Raw genomic sequence first — 16601 nt, 5'->3', positions numbered from 1 at the left:
CTGTAAGTAATTGGGCCAGCATCCAAATGTGACATTTTTTTTGACGGATGCTGATAAGATTAATAACAGTTTTTCTCCTTGGCTAGTATTTTCAGCACTGAAAACGCTATTGTGTGATGTTTGAACTGGATAACAGCTTGACAGACATGCCAAGTGCTGACTGTAGAGTCTACCCACCTCTGAAGGAAATGGCCTTAGGTTGTGCCAGGGGAGATTTAGATTGGATCTTATGAAAATTTTTTTCACTGAAAGGCTGCTTAGGCTTTGGAACAGGCTGCCCAGGGAAGTGGTGGAGTCACCGTCCCTGGAAGTATTTGGAAAACTTATAGCTGTGATGTTTAGGGACATGGTTTAGTGGGGGATCTGGCAGTGCTGGACTCGGGGATCTTAGAAGCCTTTTCCAAATGTAATGATTCCATGATTCCATGGAGTCCACTTCCTGAGATCAGACCTGAGGCTCATCCTTGTTTTCTGCTTCATTTTCTTGATTCCTTGAGGACTGGTAGTTCTTGGTATAACATGTTGGAAGAGAGATGCCAGGAATTTGCATCACAGCTTCCAGATCTTTTAAAACTCTGCTCTCTGGTCTGTTCATTTCCCACAGAAATTGTTCTGGGGAGGGGAAAAGCAGAGACCAAGAGTTGAAAGGGCTGAGTGTTGAGAAGCAAGTTGTATTTCATTACATTCTCACTCCTCATAGTACTGATGTGTGCATGTTCAGTAATCCCATTTCTTCCAATTAGGCTGTTGATACCCTAATTTTTTTTCTTCCTTTTAAAAAAAATTCTCTTTTTTTTTTTTTTGTTGTTGTTTGTTTTTATTTTCCCCCTAGACCCCAGGCAGGCGCAGTCATCCCCGCCATGGTCCTATGACCAGTCTTACCCATCCTACTTGAGCCAGATGACTTCACCGTCCATTCACTCCACAACTCCCCTGTCCTCCACTCGGGGCACGGGACTTCCAGCCATTACCGATGTGCCCAGACGCCTCTCAGGTAAAGACTCTGTTTTGCCTAAAACGATTGTGCAGAGAGGAGCAGGATTGGCAGCGGCTGCCTCAGTGGCCTCAGACAAACCTTGGCAAGGAGAGCAAACCTCAGCAGTGGTACCAGGGTTCCTGCATGGCAGGCAGGATTCAAAATCCATTTTTTTTTTTTTTTTTTTTTTTTTTTTTTTTTTTTTTTTTTTTTCAATGTGGAAGAGCTGCTATGTTGCCCTGAGCATGTCTCTCTCAAATAACTTTAGGTCCATTTCAGATCAGAATATTTTTAAATTGTGAACCTGATTCCTTGAACAAATTATCTTTTTTTTTTCTTTTTTTTTTTCTTTTTTTTTTTAATTTCTCCTACAAAAAAATGTTTACTTGCATGTAATTAGGTACTGGCACAGGTTGCCCACAGAAGCCGTGGCTGCCCCATCCCTGGAGGTGTTCAACGCCAGGTTGGATGGGGCTTAGAGCAAATTGGCCTAGTAGAAGGTGTCCCTGCACATGGCAGGGGGGTTGGATGATCTTAAGGTCATTCCAACCCAAATCATTCTGTGTTTTAAGGAAAATGTTATGCTCTCTGTTTTTTGGTACTTTACCTTTGTGGTGTGTTTATTGTTAGGCATCCTGACAGATAGATGCCTTTATTTTTTCAGTAGTTAAAGCTGAGGTTCATTCTCCTGCATTTCAATCCAGTAGTTTAAGAAAGACTGTTTCCTTAGTTAATATGTACTTAAGAGGCCTATCAGAAACAAGCTGAGTCACTTAAAGGTAAAGATTGGACAAATTGTGCTTTGGAATGATGCAGGAGAGGAAATACATTTAGGAACACAGACAAGACAGTAGCGAGGAACTGAGACTTCTTTTTACTCTACAAATGCACATTTATATATTGCACAATTCACCTCTAATGGTCTCAGTGATAAAACCATCTGTGTAAAGTAATCTGATTGCCCCAAAGTAAGAGAGAGCCTGTCATGGCACACAGTCACCTTGTACCTCTTGCCAAAAATGAGGAACCTTAGGGGAGGGAGGCTCAGTCTTAAAACTCCAACCTTGCAAGTGTGGAAATATTAGCAGCGTATGCCAAAAAAGCATGTGTAATGTAAAGAGAGCCTTTATGATTCATTAATGAAAACCAAAGAATCAGTCTTATTACATCTATTTTTTGCATGTTTGCAAGATATTATTATAATCTTGGATGCTGCTGCCATACACCTGTTTGATTCCCAGCCAGGTGAATTTCTTGCTGTTGTGTTTTCCCCTTCCACCAAGCTCATAGCACTGGAAATGTTGATCACTCCACTGAGCTGCATCCCTGACAAGCTGAACTGCAGCCAGCAGGCATGGAGGATTTGATTAGCATAGACTCCTTGATTTCTTTCATCTTGGAGGAGGGAAGCTTTGTTTCTCAAACAAACAGCTGCAAACCCCTCTTGCAGCCCTAGTGCACTCTGCCTTCACAGAGATGCCAGAGATCTCCACGTGGGCCGAGGGCTGGAGGCTTTTGGAGCAGGTTCCTGCGGGCTCTCCATGCAACGCCCTGACTTGGGTCAAAAAACTCGATGGGCTTGATGCTGAGGAAATGCTTTGTTTGGCCCGAAACAGGTTCCCTTTGAGTCAGAGCCTCCTGATGGTCTGTGTTGTCGAATGGGTTATTTTTGCAATCACGCCGGCGGCAATACCTGCAGGAGAGGCTCGGCTGGGACCTGGCAGCTGCACGCCGCATGCTTGCCCTGCAGCCTTTGCTTGTCTGTGTGTACTCAGACGTGAGCTCCTGGCATGTGGGCACAGGCAGAGACTAAAAGATGTGGCTGTGTACGATGTGTGGCCGTGGACTGAACTTTCCTGCCGTGCTCTGTGGCCAGCTGCCTTTGTGCTTCTTGTCCTTCGCCTTTCCAGGGCTTGAGTGATGCCTCTGCAATGCCCTGACCTTTTCCCAGCATGGGGATCTTGCTTCCAGTTAGATTCAAGAGTGAAAAGGGGGACTTTCATTTTCCACGAGTGCCAGAGGTTGTGTGCAGTGTTTCCTGACAGGAATAGAAATTCAGAACAGAAATGCTTTACTCAGAACTAGAGAGAGGTTTTCCTGGCTGAAGGACCCACTTGGATGTTCAGGATGCAAGGAGGCACATTGCAGCCTCAGCTGCAAACCTGACAGTGGTTCTCAAGGGTTTCACTGGCAGTGGCACAGGGAGGAAGGGCAGCATCCAACCCATCTTATATCTAAAGAGAGAGAGAAATGCAAGTTTAAAATTGCCCCATACAGCAAGTAGTTTATCCCTCACACTCAAAAAAACATAAATCTCCACTCAGTAACTTAATGCATATTTAGGAAGAGAACAGAACTTAAAGAGGGTAGAAAATTACGGCAAGGAAACACTAAAATCCTTAGAAAACTTCAGGCATCTCTAAAGCATGAGGGAGAAATTAGAGGTTTATAAGGCCTTGAATAAAAAAGTTGCTTTCCGATACAGTGGCAGAAATCTGATTATCAAGGCTGTTAAAAGTATACAAGGTCATTTTAATGAATGCCATATTTACTGCCTGTTGCTTTACATCATGCAGGAGGAAAAATGAGTAAAACCTCCCCCTTAGGCATTGGCTGTCACCCCTACAGGCACAGAACTTCCTATCTGCCCTAATTGCACATCACCCAGCCTTTCCACAAGGCTCCATGGCTTTACCTGGACAACTGCTAAAGTGGTTCTCACCCAGATGTTGAAAATATTCCATCCAATAAAGCAGGAGTTTTATTGTCAGTGGTAGCCTTCAAGAGCTACTTTTAATGGTATTCCTTTGACCAAAAACACACTCATCCTATGGCCCAAGTGGTGGTGTTCTTCCCCATCTTGGGATGGATACATGAGCCAGCAGTATGCCCAGGTGGCCAAGAAGGCCAAAGACATCTGGCCTGTATCAGCAGTAGTGTGGCAGCAGGACCAGGACAGTGATCTGTCCTGTGCTGGGCACTGGTGAGGCCACACCTTGAATCCTGTTTTGGGACCCTCATAACAAGAAAACATTGAGGGGCTGGAGCATGTCCAGAGAAGAGAACGGAGCTGGGGAAGGGTCTGGAGCACAAGTCTGATGAGGAGCAGCTGAGGGAGCTGGGCTAGGGGGTTCAGCCTGGAGAAAAGGAGGCTCAGGGGGGACCTTCTCACTCCATACAATTCCCTGACAGGAAGGTGCAGACAGGTGGGGATCAGGCTCTGCTCTCAAGTAACAAGTGACCGGATAAGAAGAAATGGCCTCAGGTTGCACTAGAAGGGGTTTAGATTGGATAATTGGAAAAAATTCTTCACTGAAGTGGTGGTCAGGCATTGGAACAGGCTGCTCAAGGCAGTGATGGAGTCGCCATCCCTGAAAGTGTTCAAAAGGCACATGGAGGTGGCCCTTAGGGACACAGTTTAATATTGAACATGGTGCTGCTGGGTTGGACCTGATGGTGTTTTCCAACCTTAATGATTCCATGATTCTTGTAATGAGATTGCCTGTGTTTCAACCCCAGAGTAGGCTAAGCATCAGAAGAGGTTTGAGGCTGCAGGACAGGATGTGGTGGGGAGCTGCCATAGTATTGCATGCAGTTCCTCATCCCATGGGAGAGGAGAAAAGGGCAGCAAGCTGCAACCCCGAGATGTTCCTCATGCGGCTGCTGCAATGCAGCTGAACTGGTCATGTCAGCATCTTGGCACTGCTGGCAGGTTTGCATGCGTGGTGCAGGCACGTGCACATATGTCCCCATGGCTGCCAAACCGCAAGTGTTCCTGTTCTCTAAAGGGGGGTCAGTGCTCTTTTTGCACTGCTCTACAACTAATGAATTATATATCCCAGGTATTTGGGCACTACTCAACAGCATGAGCTGCAAAGCAAAGCAAAAAAAAAAAAGATTATCTGGCATCACTCATGCAACTTTTGAATCAATGATCTTTCCTGTCCAGAAGTTTCACATTTATATGAAGAACAAATAAAGAAACAAGTTCATGAGGCCATGAAATTTCCTTACCTTAATGTTCCAATCATAAAATGAGCGGGATTCCTCATCTTTTCTTAAAATGTCTGTCTGTTCAGACTTCCCCAGAAGACGGTGAAAGTTGGTGGCCCAGCAGATTAATATTCTTAATTAAATAATATTGTAGTGGAAGCCATGGGAATATAAGAAAAGGGTCATTTTAGAGAGAGTTTGCCTGAGGGATGTAGTCTTATTGCATGATTCATAGTGAATGCACTCAGTCTTTGTGTCCTATGCATAACCAAAGTGCATGTGGGATGGGGAGCATGGGTGACTATTATGTAATTAATGTATATGATTCATATAAATATACACATCACAGCCATTTTACATAACACTTCAGGGCTGCTCCAGCAAGTCCTTCCCACATGGAAGGTTCAGAGCAGGGAGTACAGGTCGGGTTGTTCTTGCAGTCAAAAGAGGGCTGCTCCCAGGTGGGTGAAGCAGGGGTGGGTATAGATGTCTCCAGGGCAGACATCCATTCCTGAGAAACTCACCCGCAACTCCCTTTTGAGTCAGTGGGGACAAACTGGCATTTTCAGGCCTTGACCAGTCCGCAGGTGATCTGTGCTGGTCCTTGGCAGTGCCTGGGAAGAGCCTGTTTGTCTCTGAAGTGAGCCTAGGTGAGTAGTTCAAGTACAGGCACGTATGATCTGATAGTCTGCCTTTACTGAGGTGATTTAAGAGACAGTTTAACTGTCCCATAAACATATCCATATCACAGCCTAATTACACTCTAGTCCTGGTTTAACCCTACCTCACCCTGACCTCGACCTTCCCTGCTATTCCAGGGTTTGGGCTGGATTTTATTTTGTTGAGAATCCTGAGAAGGGGAAGGTGGAGAGACTTTTTCTCTCCCAACACTTTTCCTATTCACCCTTCTGCCTAAACACAAGTGTGTTTCTTTTTGTTTCACCATTGAGAGAGACTTGCAGGGTCAAGATCTTCAGGTGCTGGAGGACCTGTCTTGTGGGTGTACCACAAACATGTTCAGTGCAGACTGTGGAAGATCCTCTCTGTATTTGACAGATTCCACGTGACAAATGAGAAAATTAAAACTGAATCTAAATAGCAGGAAAAATTACCAAACTTGCCTTTTCCAGGCCTGAGCTGGACCCTTCCTAGGTATTTGTCAGTTGAGGATGTGCCACCATGCCCAGACATTGCTGTCCCACTGGCTGGAGTGCCCACAGGGTGCAGGGTGGACTTTGCTGTCTTTATATTTACTGTGTCATTGAATAGGGGCATGCTGAGATAGATCAGGGAGACACTGGGATCAGGCCCTAAACAAAAGAAGTCTGCAGACCCATCCCTCTGAACTAAAATGTGGCCAGAAAGTGGTATCTTCACCAATAAATTACACAGCGGTGGGGCTGGACTGTTAAATACAAGAACTGTTAAGCTGTCAGCAAGGCTGGTTTTCAGTGGGGTTGGCCAGCATGGTCACAAACAGGTCCCAACTGTGGTTTGGAAATGAGCAGAGTCCCGAACCTGCTCCTCTGGGCAGCTCAGAGTCAGCCACTCCATTATGGAGTCAGGATTTAACATTGCATCTGTGGCCAGACCATCCTGACTGGATTTAGAGCCAGAGAATGTGCCCTGACCCTGTTTGCTAGTTCATGTATAGCCAAACTTTCTCATTAATTTGTCTCACTCTGTAGATAAATCACCACAATGTTTTGGGCCATCCTGGACCCTCATCTCAAATCGAAATTTAAGAAACCTTCCTGTTGTTCCAGTTTACTGATGTCTGGCAAGTAAAAATGCAATGCCAGCCATGCCCTAATCAGAGACAATACTTGTTTTTCACACAACTCAATTTTCATTCTTGTTAGTCTAAAAATTATATAATAAAAAACCCACATGGAATGGAATCAGCTCCAGCTGAACCTCTGGGTTTAGTATTTGTGTGTCAATGAAAAAGAGGCTGACTGTGATGGGCTTTTTTTTCTTGGGGTCCTGTACTGTTTGTCGTCTTGGGTTTCTCACCCTGTGTGTGAATTACCTTGGATTTTGCTAGTGTCATGTACTCACATGATTTTTGTAACTAGGACTTTTCCTTCTGGGGCAAATTTGGCCTTTGAAACAACTTCTAGAAATAAAGCTTGTTTGTCTTCTCGTAAGGACCTCAGACAACTTTACAGCAACTAAGTAGAAACTGTGGCCATGGAAGCAGCTATGCTTTCATCCCTTAATTCCTGCTAACTTGATTAAATGTTGTGGGCAATAAGCACATTTCAGGATGGGACCTTTCATAAGGAAAGGCATTAGTGCTGTCTCCAAAATACAGTTCTTTTCTCCTTTATGTGCTGTGGGAAGCAGAGAAACAGTTAATGCTGTGGCTATTGCCAGCATGGCCCTGGTGTGAGCAGCCCCTGCAATGAATGAGCAGTTCACGCTTCAGCAATATTGTCTCAGGCTCTTGGCAAACCCAAGAAGCCAGCTCGGTTTCTGGTGTGCTCGCTCTGCTGGGATGTTTTTCTTGGTGACTGTAACAATTTTCACTCTGTCTTCTTCTTCTTCTTCTCCTTCTTTTTTTTTTTAAATTAAATGCAAGCCAGAAGACTCAAGGTTGTCTCTGTCTCGGTTTCGCCTTGCTAATGTTCAATGCTTTCCCTGCAAGGTGAAACTGAGTCAAGGCAAAGTAAAGAACTTGGGGGAGCTCAGGTCTTCAGAAACAACCCGCTCATTTTGCTGCCTTCCCTAAACTTCTAACTCGCCTTCTCTCTCTTTTTTTTTTTTTTTTTTTTTTTTTTTTTTTTTTTTTTCATTATTTTTCAGTGGTTCTATTTATTTTGTTTACCGCAGGCTTTCCATTTTTAGTCTCCTGCCCACTTGGTGCCACCTGGGAATCTCAGCACCTTGGCACTCGTCTGTGGGCTTTCAGTAGCAGCCTCTTCACTGGGCTGAATCTCTCATTGGAGTAATTGTCCAGAAGATGCGTTGCATGATCCCTACCTCAAATTTTTCTAACGTGGGTGGCCTCAAATTAGGCACCTATGCCCATATTTAGGTGGTAAAAAAAGCAGGCTGATTTTCAGATGTTTGAATGTTACAATGTGTGTCTTTAAGCCCTTTTCATTTACTTAAAATGGCTGTTGGGAGAGGAAATAAACAGGAAAAATGAAGGCAGAGGGAAGGAGTTTTATTCCTGAAATAAGGGATTTTAAAAAGTACTGAAAAGAAGCAAGTGGAATGTTTTGAAATGGAATAAATTTGTTGCTGATACAGGCAGGAAATAGCACACTCAAATATATGTGGATGTATAGATATATTTTTATCTGAGTTTTTTTGCAATGTGTTTTATATTTAGGACACATATCAAGATTTGCATCTGTTTCCAGAACTTGCTGCTAACAGTTAGTAATGATGCCAAAACATACTTTAGTTCCAGCTTGAGACCAAATGATATTCAGGGCTTTTTTTTATTACTAATTTAGGGTCTGATATTAATTAAGGAAATTTTCCATAAGTGCCAGGCTTTTTCTGAAGAACTCATTAAAATTATATTAAGTTAAACCGGAATCACAGTCTGAGCATGTTTTGTGATGATTATTCTTACTGACTCTGCTGGGTTTTGTAAACAGAATGCTAATTGTTAGTGGGGCAACCGGGTCCTCTATTCCAGACTTCCAAAGGGACAGATCCTGAGCCACTACCTAGATGTGTGTTCCCAATAAAGTCAATAAGCCTCTGACAGGAAGGCTGTGGGATAGAGCTCTTTGTTTCATCCTTCTGCAAAGGCGTTTGATGATTTCTCTCTTCCCTTTGTGGAATTGCTGTTAATTTTCTACCTAAGATGGAGCCAGTGATGGCAGCTGAGGCAGGATCACATGTGTGCTGATGTGGAAAGGAAATGGATCTTAATGTGTGAAGCTGTCTGCTACATACAGGGTGGTCAGGTCCACTTATTTACCCCCCTCCTCTCACGGGCCCACAAGGAAACTGGGGGAGAGAATTCTGACAAGAGCATGGAGTGAGAGTGCAAGGGGGGAATGGCTTTAAATTGAAAGAGTTGATTTAGACATGAAGAAATCATTACTATGAGGATGGCAAAATACTGGCACAAGCTTCCCAGAGAGGGGGTGGATGACCCATCTCTGGAAACATTCAAGGCCAGGTTGAATGGAACTCTGAGCAACCTGATTTTGCTGAAGATGCCACTGCACACGGCAGGAGGGTTGGACTAGATGACCTTTAAAAGGCCCTTTCCAACACAAGCCATTCTGTGATTCTGTGATATTGCCCTTAAGTCTTTGTGGCCTTGTGTCTTTGTTCATTGAATTGGGTTTGATTAATTGGCCAATATGAATTTATTAAATGGTTCCATAAAATGCAGGAGAATTTGGTCCTTCTCAGACTGCGACTGTGTTTGGTAGAAGTGATAAAGGAGTATCATATGCCCTTCAGGAGCTAAATGGTTTAAATTCTGCAAATTTTACACTAAAAAATACAATTCAAGAGGTAAAAAAACTGCTGCTGGTAGAAATGGCTGGAGCTGCCTTGGTTTTCAGTGGAATTTCCTCTCATTTCTGTCCATGCAGAATTTGACCACACTGACTTTGGTCAGCAAGAGAGTGTTAGATCCCAGCAGAGCTTCAAAAACACCTTTTTGAAGTGGTTTAGTAATGGTTGTTGGCCCCATTTTACACATGGCCAAATCTCCTCCCCTCTTGATAGATGTTTTAGCAGAAAAGAACCTGGTGTCCTGCCAGCTTGGCTGTCAGATTTCAAAGAGCTTTGATACTGGTGATACTGGGCTGATACTGGTGAGCAAAATGGAAGGCAAGAGCCATGCAAGTGGGTCAAGTTTTCTGTGGTTGTACAAAAGCAAACAATGTAGGCAGTGAAGGAGAGGAAGATGGAAGAGATAAAATGAGGGAGCTCACCTTCACGTGGCTCACGAAGGATGTTATTAAGGGAGAAGGAACTATTCCATATGCATAAAGGGAGTGTATTTGGGGACACTAATCTGGAAATCTCTTAATATTTGCTTTCAGACTGACTCAAAAGAGAGAGAGGGAACAGAGCAAAAGCAGGAGATGCCTTCCTGACCTCAGGACAGTTTCCCCATGTCTAGAGGAGCAGTGTGTGGGCAGTGGAGTGGCCCCTCAGGGAGAACCCAACCCTGTACCCACATTGTACTTGATGGTGCTGCTGTGCCCAAGGAGTTTTTGTGGAGTGTGAGGATTTTTAGCCATGGTGAATCTTCATCTATGAGGCACAGAGAAGAATAATTTGACATAAGCATATCTCTGGATGTATAATGTATAAATTAATTGATTATTGTACAGTGAAGCCCATGTGAACATCTGCTTTGAACCCAGGTGTAAGATTTCCCCTGAATTAGCTCTCATTTGAACTTGAGGGCAATCTTTGAGAAAAAAAGCAAGCCCAAACACTCAGTTGGTCTTAATTTAAAAATTTCCAGGGAAGCAAAACCCACCACAACCTTTGGTTACAGATGCTAATTAACCTTTCTTTGAAATTTGGATTTTATTACCAGTCTGAATTTGTCTAACTTTAGTTTCCACTCATTTGAACTTTCTACAACTTTGCTAAAACTTTATCTGCCAGAACGTAGCACTGATTTTGATTTCTGAAGTTCTTGTGGGTTTCTGTATTGGTGACAGGTTCAGAGAGGTGGGTAGGACAGGAGGTGGCTGTGGTGGGTCTCAGGGAGGTGGCAGAAGCCACAGGGAACTGGCTGGAGTGGGACAAAACAGGTTTGACTTGCAAGGAATCTGAAGGGGGACTGTGAAAAAATATTTTGGTCAATTCAGTTTGCTGTGGGTTCACTATAATCTATCAAATTGTGGAAGTTTCCTTTCCTAATCACCCAAACTCCTACTGTATCCACTGAAAAGGTGTTATTTTTGGTTGAAATACTAGTGGCACTCTACTTTTCCAACCCACCTGAAAAAATGCACTGGGAAAGCATTTTTCACTGATTTTGTGAGTTTCTGCAATTCCTTTGGGAATTTTTCTGCCTTCTGCTCAACTGCAAAGTCCTAACAAAATTAGTTTAATTTCTCACACACTACCCTAGATGGAGGTAAAGGAATAAAGCAGTGGGATGCATGTTCTCCCTTAGTTTTCCTGCATTGTTTAATCTCCCATTTTAAGAAGCACAACTACAGTCACAGAGGCTTTTCCTCCCAGGTTTAGTTTGCATTTCCATTGTCAAAAGCAAAGCTCAGAGCTGAGGCTGTGACCCCGTTGGGGAGCAGACACCCAGCCAGAGCAGCCTCCTTGCTCTCCAGAATCCTAATTATTCCATGGGCAAATTTGCAAATAGACAGTTGAACCTGTGTTAATCTCTTGGGATTACTTGGACCAGGCAATGTCCTCATTGTGTGAAGTTGAGTTCTGTCAAAAGAAGTACACACTTAATGCAGGGATTTTGTGGTGTTTTAAAGGTGCATTTGGAGGAGGAGGGGAGAGGAGTCAATGTGCTGTGTGCTCAGCCCAGTCTGGGCCATGTCATCCCCAAACTTCCCAGTCATTGTTCCCAAAGGTCTCTCTAATCATCAATTTGATCTTTTATCCTGTGGTAGCCATGACTGTTAGCTGGAGTATGTTATTTTGTAATTTGGGAGTGCTGGGATAGGCAGCTAGAAGAATCCTCCTTGGGCTTATGTGAGAAACAGGAGCAGCCATGCTGAGAAAGGGGAGCACCAGCAGAGAAAACAGCCTGAAGGATTTAAACCAAGGATCAATTCTGAAAGCAAAATGAAGGGGTAGGACATCTCATGGAAATCTTTCCATCTCTTAACGTCACAAATCTCTGGCAGTGAGCAGTGAAAGGTGGTATGCTTGGGTTAGGAGCAACACCCACAAAGCCTCTTTCATTTAGCTGAGATGAAAAGCCACTATACAAGCTCTAGTGATGCCGCATGTGTGGTTTCCACTCGTTATTTTTAATGTTTAACTGGGCTATCACTGTCTGATCCATAGGCATCTCTGCTTTTTAATGCCCTTTCCTATTAAACAGGTACTGTTTAGAATTGGCAGAATATTATAAAGCCAGCAGCTAAAGGTATGTCCATCTTGGTTAAGTTTATTAATTAGGCTGCACAATGGGCTTGCTTGGAAAACCTGTTTGAAGCACAGGTACGGGACCAAATCTATGAGGCACATCATTTTTATTGGATAGATGTCTGTGAAAACACAGCTTGCCATATTTAATTTTGTCCTGAAATGATGTTTTGTGTTGTGTTGAAAGCTGAACGTGGGATTGAAAAATTTCCACAAACTGGAGATCAGTCCTCTTGTCAAGGCATCAGTTGAGGTTTTGGCCTTAGCTGGAGCATCCAGGTTTGGCTCCTGCAAGCAGTGCAGTTCAGTGATCAAAGTAATAGTTGTATTTGGGAATAGCTAATGGACCTCTGCTGGAATCACCGCTGCCTGCTGAGAGTGTTTGTACTGTGATGGTATCTGGAGGTCTCATCCCCCTTGTGCTAAGGACTATACAGTGAAAGAGGAGGAGGAAAAAAGGGAAATCAGCCCGTCCCCTATGAATTTGCACTCTTAGGTACAGTACAGCTGGTTACAAGCTGTGCAATGGAGTACAAGAGGGAATTGTAACATGAAGGGAACCAGCGAGGTGGTGGCAGTGCCTGCAGCCTTACTAGATCCAGTAGTGAGCGTGGGTCACAAGGGAGCACAAAAATTAAATTGCAAGGAGGGTACTGAGGTAGCTCTGTGGCTCTTCACCTTCTTCCAGGCTTCAAAACAAGCAAAAAAGAAAGGACAAAGCTGCTTGTCACAGCTTGTAATAAGAAGCAAATGGTGTTGGTCAGGTTAGGCCAAGGGACCATCCAGGACTCATCTCCTTCTCAGCTTGGCCAAAAGTGGTCACTCAGTTCGCCTGGAGTTCAAAATCAGAATATCTATATATAAATATCTATATAGATATATATGTGTAAAGCTGAAGGTTTCTGTCTGGATCACTGTATTTAATAGCTGTTGACACAGCTCTGTGAATCTGCTCACCCTTAGCTAGGTGGTAATTACCCCAGAGGAGCTGCTGGATCAATGATACTTCCTGTAGGTCTGTAGTGTCACAGTCTTATAGGACTGACAGAGACCTTGTGAGATCATATGATCTGAGCTCTTCTGTGGAGAAATAGGATCAAACATCTGAAGATAATTCCTGTTGAGCGGAGCCAGCTAGTTATGTGTGTTACTGCCACTGAAAACAAAAACAAAACCGTATCCCAAAGAAGGAATCACAGCCAAAAAAATTAATTACAGTTGAAATGGCTAATTTGAGTGCAGTTAAAAGACTAGAGCTGGATAGGGTTTGTCAGCCTTGAAAGTGTAGAGACCTCTGTGAAAAAGATCATAAACATGTGGATACCCTCAAGAGTGCAAACTGCAAGGCCTGGGATCCGGTCTAGGGACTGACCACTGAAAAACAGACCTTCTGCAACGGTAACTGGCTGGCCAAATAGGAAGGGAAGCAAGTGCCTCAAAAACACCAGGAGGGCTGCTGACCTGAAATCTCCGCAACATAAGACCAAGATGAAATGGCTCATTGGAAGAGGCATCTCGCAGAAGCTGCTCAGAGGAAGTCCCCGGGAGCTGTGATGTGGATGCTGGCATGGCCAGAGGAGCCACAGAGGAATCCTGGCAATGGGAAAAAGGCACCTCTCTTCCCCCTTTCTTCCCTCTTCCTCTCTCAAATATCTCCCTCCAAAGGGATTTTTTTTGTTTGTTTTTGTTTTCATTTTGATTCCTGCTAAAAGCCAACCCATGTTGTTTTCTTTTTTATGGGTGAAGAGGAGCGCAGGGAGGATCTAAGCAGCACTGGAGCCGAATTGGGAGCCACTGTATTAGATTCCAAAATTAGATAGGAAGCTGGGTTTAAGGGTAGTCCAAACCCAACCAGCTCCTCATTTGGCCTGGCCCATGTAGGTGGGCCAGACTGGTTTGGAGCTGGTTTTTGGACAGGCTGTTTGCCCATGGAGGAAGCCATTCCAGCCGCAGTGGGGCTGGAGCCGGCGCCTGGTGCTCAGCCGGGCCAGCTCCTGCTCTCACTGGCCTGTGCTGCAGATGCGCTGGAGATTTGGGTTAAAGCAGCTCTGCTGCTGCTTTCTCAAGCAGATGGAGACAGATGAAGGTGCTAATTCAGGCTGACTTTGTATGCATCTTTTTTATCTCAGAAATCGGGATTGCAAATGAAAGTTTATTTTGAGTCAAGTTCTCTTTGCTTTGTCTGACTCCCACTTTTTCTGTGTCTTCACTCATTGAAGAGCTTATAAAAAATGTCTGTTGGGTTTTACCTTTAATCTTTGGACTTTACAACCTTTAAACTTTACAACATTTTCCAACAAAGGATTTCATAGTATTTTCTAAACTGTAGTACTAACTTTTATCACTTGGCTAATATGAAGTATTGAAATATATATTGTATAGTGAGCAAAATTTACACAGGAAAAATCAAATTATTTGCCCAAATTCACAAAGTAAATCAATAGCAAAAGCCAGAAAGCATTGTATCACAGTTTCCCTTGTAACACCTTTAATGGTTAAGCAGGCTTTCTATTTCTATTCCTAATCACTATTGATGATCTGAACTTAAAATCCAAGATATCATATCTGGGATAAATCTCTACTGATGGTCTAAAGAGCTGGTAGTGGTATAGCCTAAGGGGCTGTACATCAAACAGCCTCGAGCATGTTTATGATGTGAGCTGTTACAGACTCAAGTCTGTTTCTTTTTCTCATCACCACCTTCCTGGGAGGATAAAACCCATATTCAGACTTTACACTATGGAGAAGAAGCATTTATTTAGAGGTGTTCAGAGTTGGGCTGGTTTAAACTTCAGCTCAGCTGATGAATGGGGATGCTGTGTAGACTATGTTATAATGGATTGAAACTTTGCTTACAGTAGTTCGCCTTAATTTAGTAGGAAGCTCAGGTTAGGTCTGAAAGGAATGAAAAAAATATACAGAGGGATTTACACAGCCTTTATTAAATGAGATTGAAAATTGTATGTTGTTAAAATGAATATAAGAAGGGATACAGTGCCTCTAGCTATGCTTTATGGCTATGTTTAGATGCATTCTGCTGAATTTTGTGGCAGCTTGGTATCTAAACAGACACTGAATGCCTAAATCCATGGATTGAAACCTCTGTAGATCTTTACACAGCTCAGTATTTTTGACTCTTAGCTATGACAGCAGCAGCTCCAACAAAAACAGCCCAGCAGTTGCATGCAAGGTTTTCCTCCATCTTCCTGAAGCTCATGGTGATGGTTACAAGTCCTGCTCCATGGCTGGAGAGCCACAGCTTCACTCCTGCTATGCCAAGGGTTGTGACATCCCCGAGCTGTTCTCACTCTGCCCCATGACATGGCAGCAGGATTTGGCTTGGTGCTCACCCATGGCTCTCTCCACAGGGCTCCCTCTCACCCTGAGCCTCTTGAAATTTCCTTGGCTGTTGGGTCTTGAGTCACGCTGACGTGTTTGACCATTTTATCACAGGGCCCAATGTTACTACTCTTTGTGTTACTTGGGGGAAATGCATTCTCGCTGTTAAGGGAAAAAACTCCGGCCGTCTCTGGGTGAATTATTTTCCACTGTTTTCACTCCAACAGCATTATTGCGCCTGCTGCTAAAATCCTTAACCTAAGATGGAAATGCCTCCCTGGTATCTCCCCTCTTCTTTCTCCAGTAGCCAGAAGTCCTGTGGGTTAAGTGCCTTCATCTCGTGCAGCCCCGGCTCCGAGCACAGGCAGCCACCTTCCCCTGCCTTGGGACGAGGTGTGGCTGTTCATCCTCTAGGCACACAGGGCTTCTGTGCAGGGGAGGATTAGAAATCAATATCATGGCCCTGCTTGTGGACAGGGACCGAGGCTGAAAATGTCCTTTGAAAGGAGAAGTTATTTTGGAGGAGAAAAGTATGGTTTTAATTGTTTAGATTAGGGGGTTTCGTGTTTTATGGATGTCTGGGGGCTGGGGAGGTGCTCTTTTTTCTCTGTGTATGATATTGTTAAGGGCAAAAAGAAATGGATTATCGACATTTGTGAAATTAAGTTTTTTTGACCAGAAATGTAACGATTTGTAGGGTTTGATTTTTCTCAGGGAAAAAAAGAAAACAGAACGTTTTGAGAACAAGGCCAAGTAACCAAAATATGTTTGTTTTTGTTTAAATTGCTCAGTAGAGAAATCGTCTCTTGTCTATTGTTAAGAGCGAGGTTTAAATCAAAGGCAAGTTCTACATATTCTAAAATATACACACAAGTCTTTGAAAGCAAAGCCAAGCCAAACTTTTTAAAAGAGACCTTCTCCTTGATGCAGAAGTTTTCAGTTAGTTACTGTGCCGAGGCTTGAGTGGAAAGAACCAGCCTGAGAAACAAATGGCAAATCCCCATTTCAGCGGCAGAAGCCAGGAGGAGCATCATATTAATAGCACACGAGACCTTTCCACAGCCGTTCTAGTCCAGGGCTTTTCCAGCAGCAGTGAGGAAAAGCCTTTGCAGTTCGTGGGTATTTTTTTTTTTTTGTGTTCACATTTGGCTGTGGAAGTTTGAAGCGAGCGGCAGAGCAAGGGAGTGGAGGGCCTGATCCTCTCGTGTTGGGTGGTCCCTCCTACCGC

At 43.7% G+C, this 16601-nt stretch overlaps 1 protein-coding gene across 2 annotated transcripts in view; it reads left to right on the top strand.

Annotated features, from left to right (window-relative positions):
* RUNX2 (RUNX family transcription factor 2) overlaps positions 1–16601 on the top strand; it is a gene marked incomplete at both ends in the record, with an annotated part of 216112 nt that overhangs the window by 121618 nt on the left and 77893 nt on the right. For both annotated transcript variants that reach the window (XM_083856789.1, XM_083856790.1), the window contains one exon: positions 833–994. In XM_083856789.1, coding sequence (XP_083712915.1) covers positions 833–994 — 162 coding nt within the window. The remainder of the gene's footprint in view (positions 1–832; positions 995–16601) is intronic.

The sequence above is a fragment of the Zosterops lateralis genome (genome assembly GCF_965231275.1).
Source record: "Zosterops lateralis genome assembly, chromosome: 3".
NCBI lineage: Eukaryota > Metazoa > Chordata > Aves > Passeriformes > Zosteropidae > Zosterops > Zosterops lateralis.
Note: the sequence above shows the minus strand (reverse complement) of the source record. Positions and strands in the feature narration are given on the sequence as shown.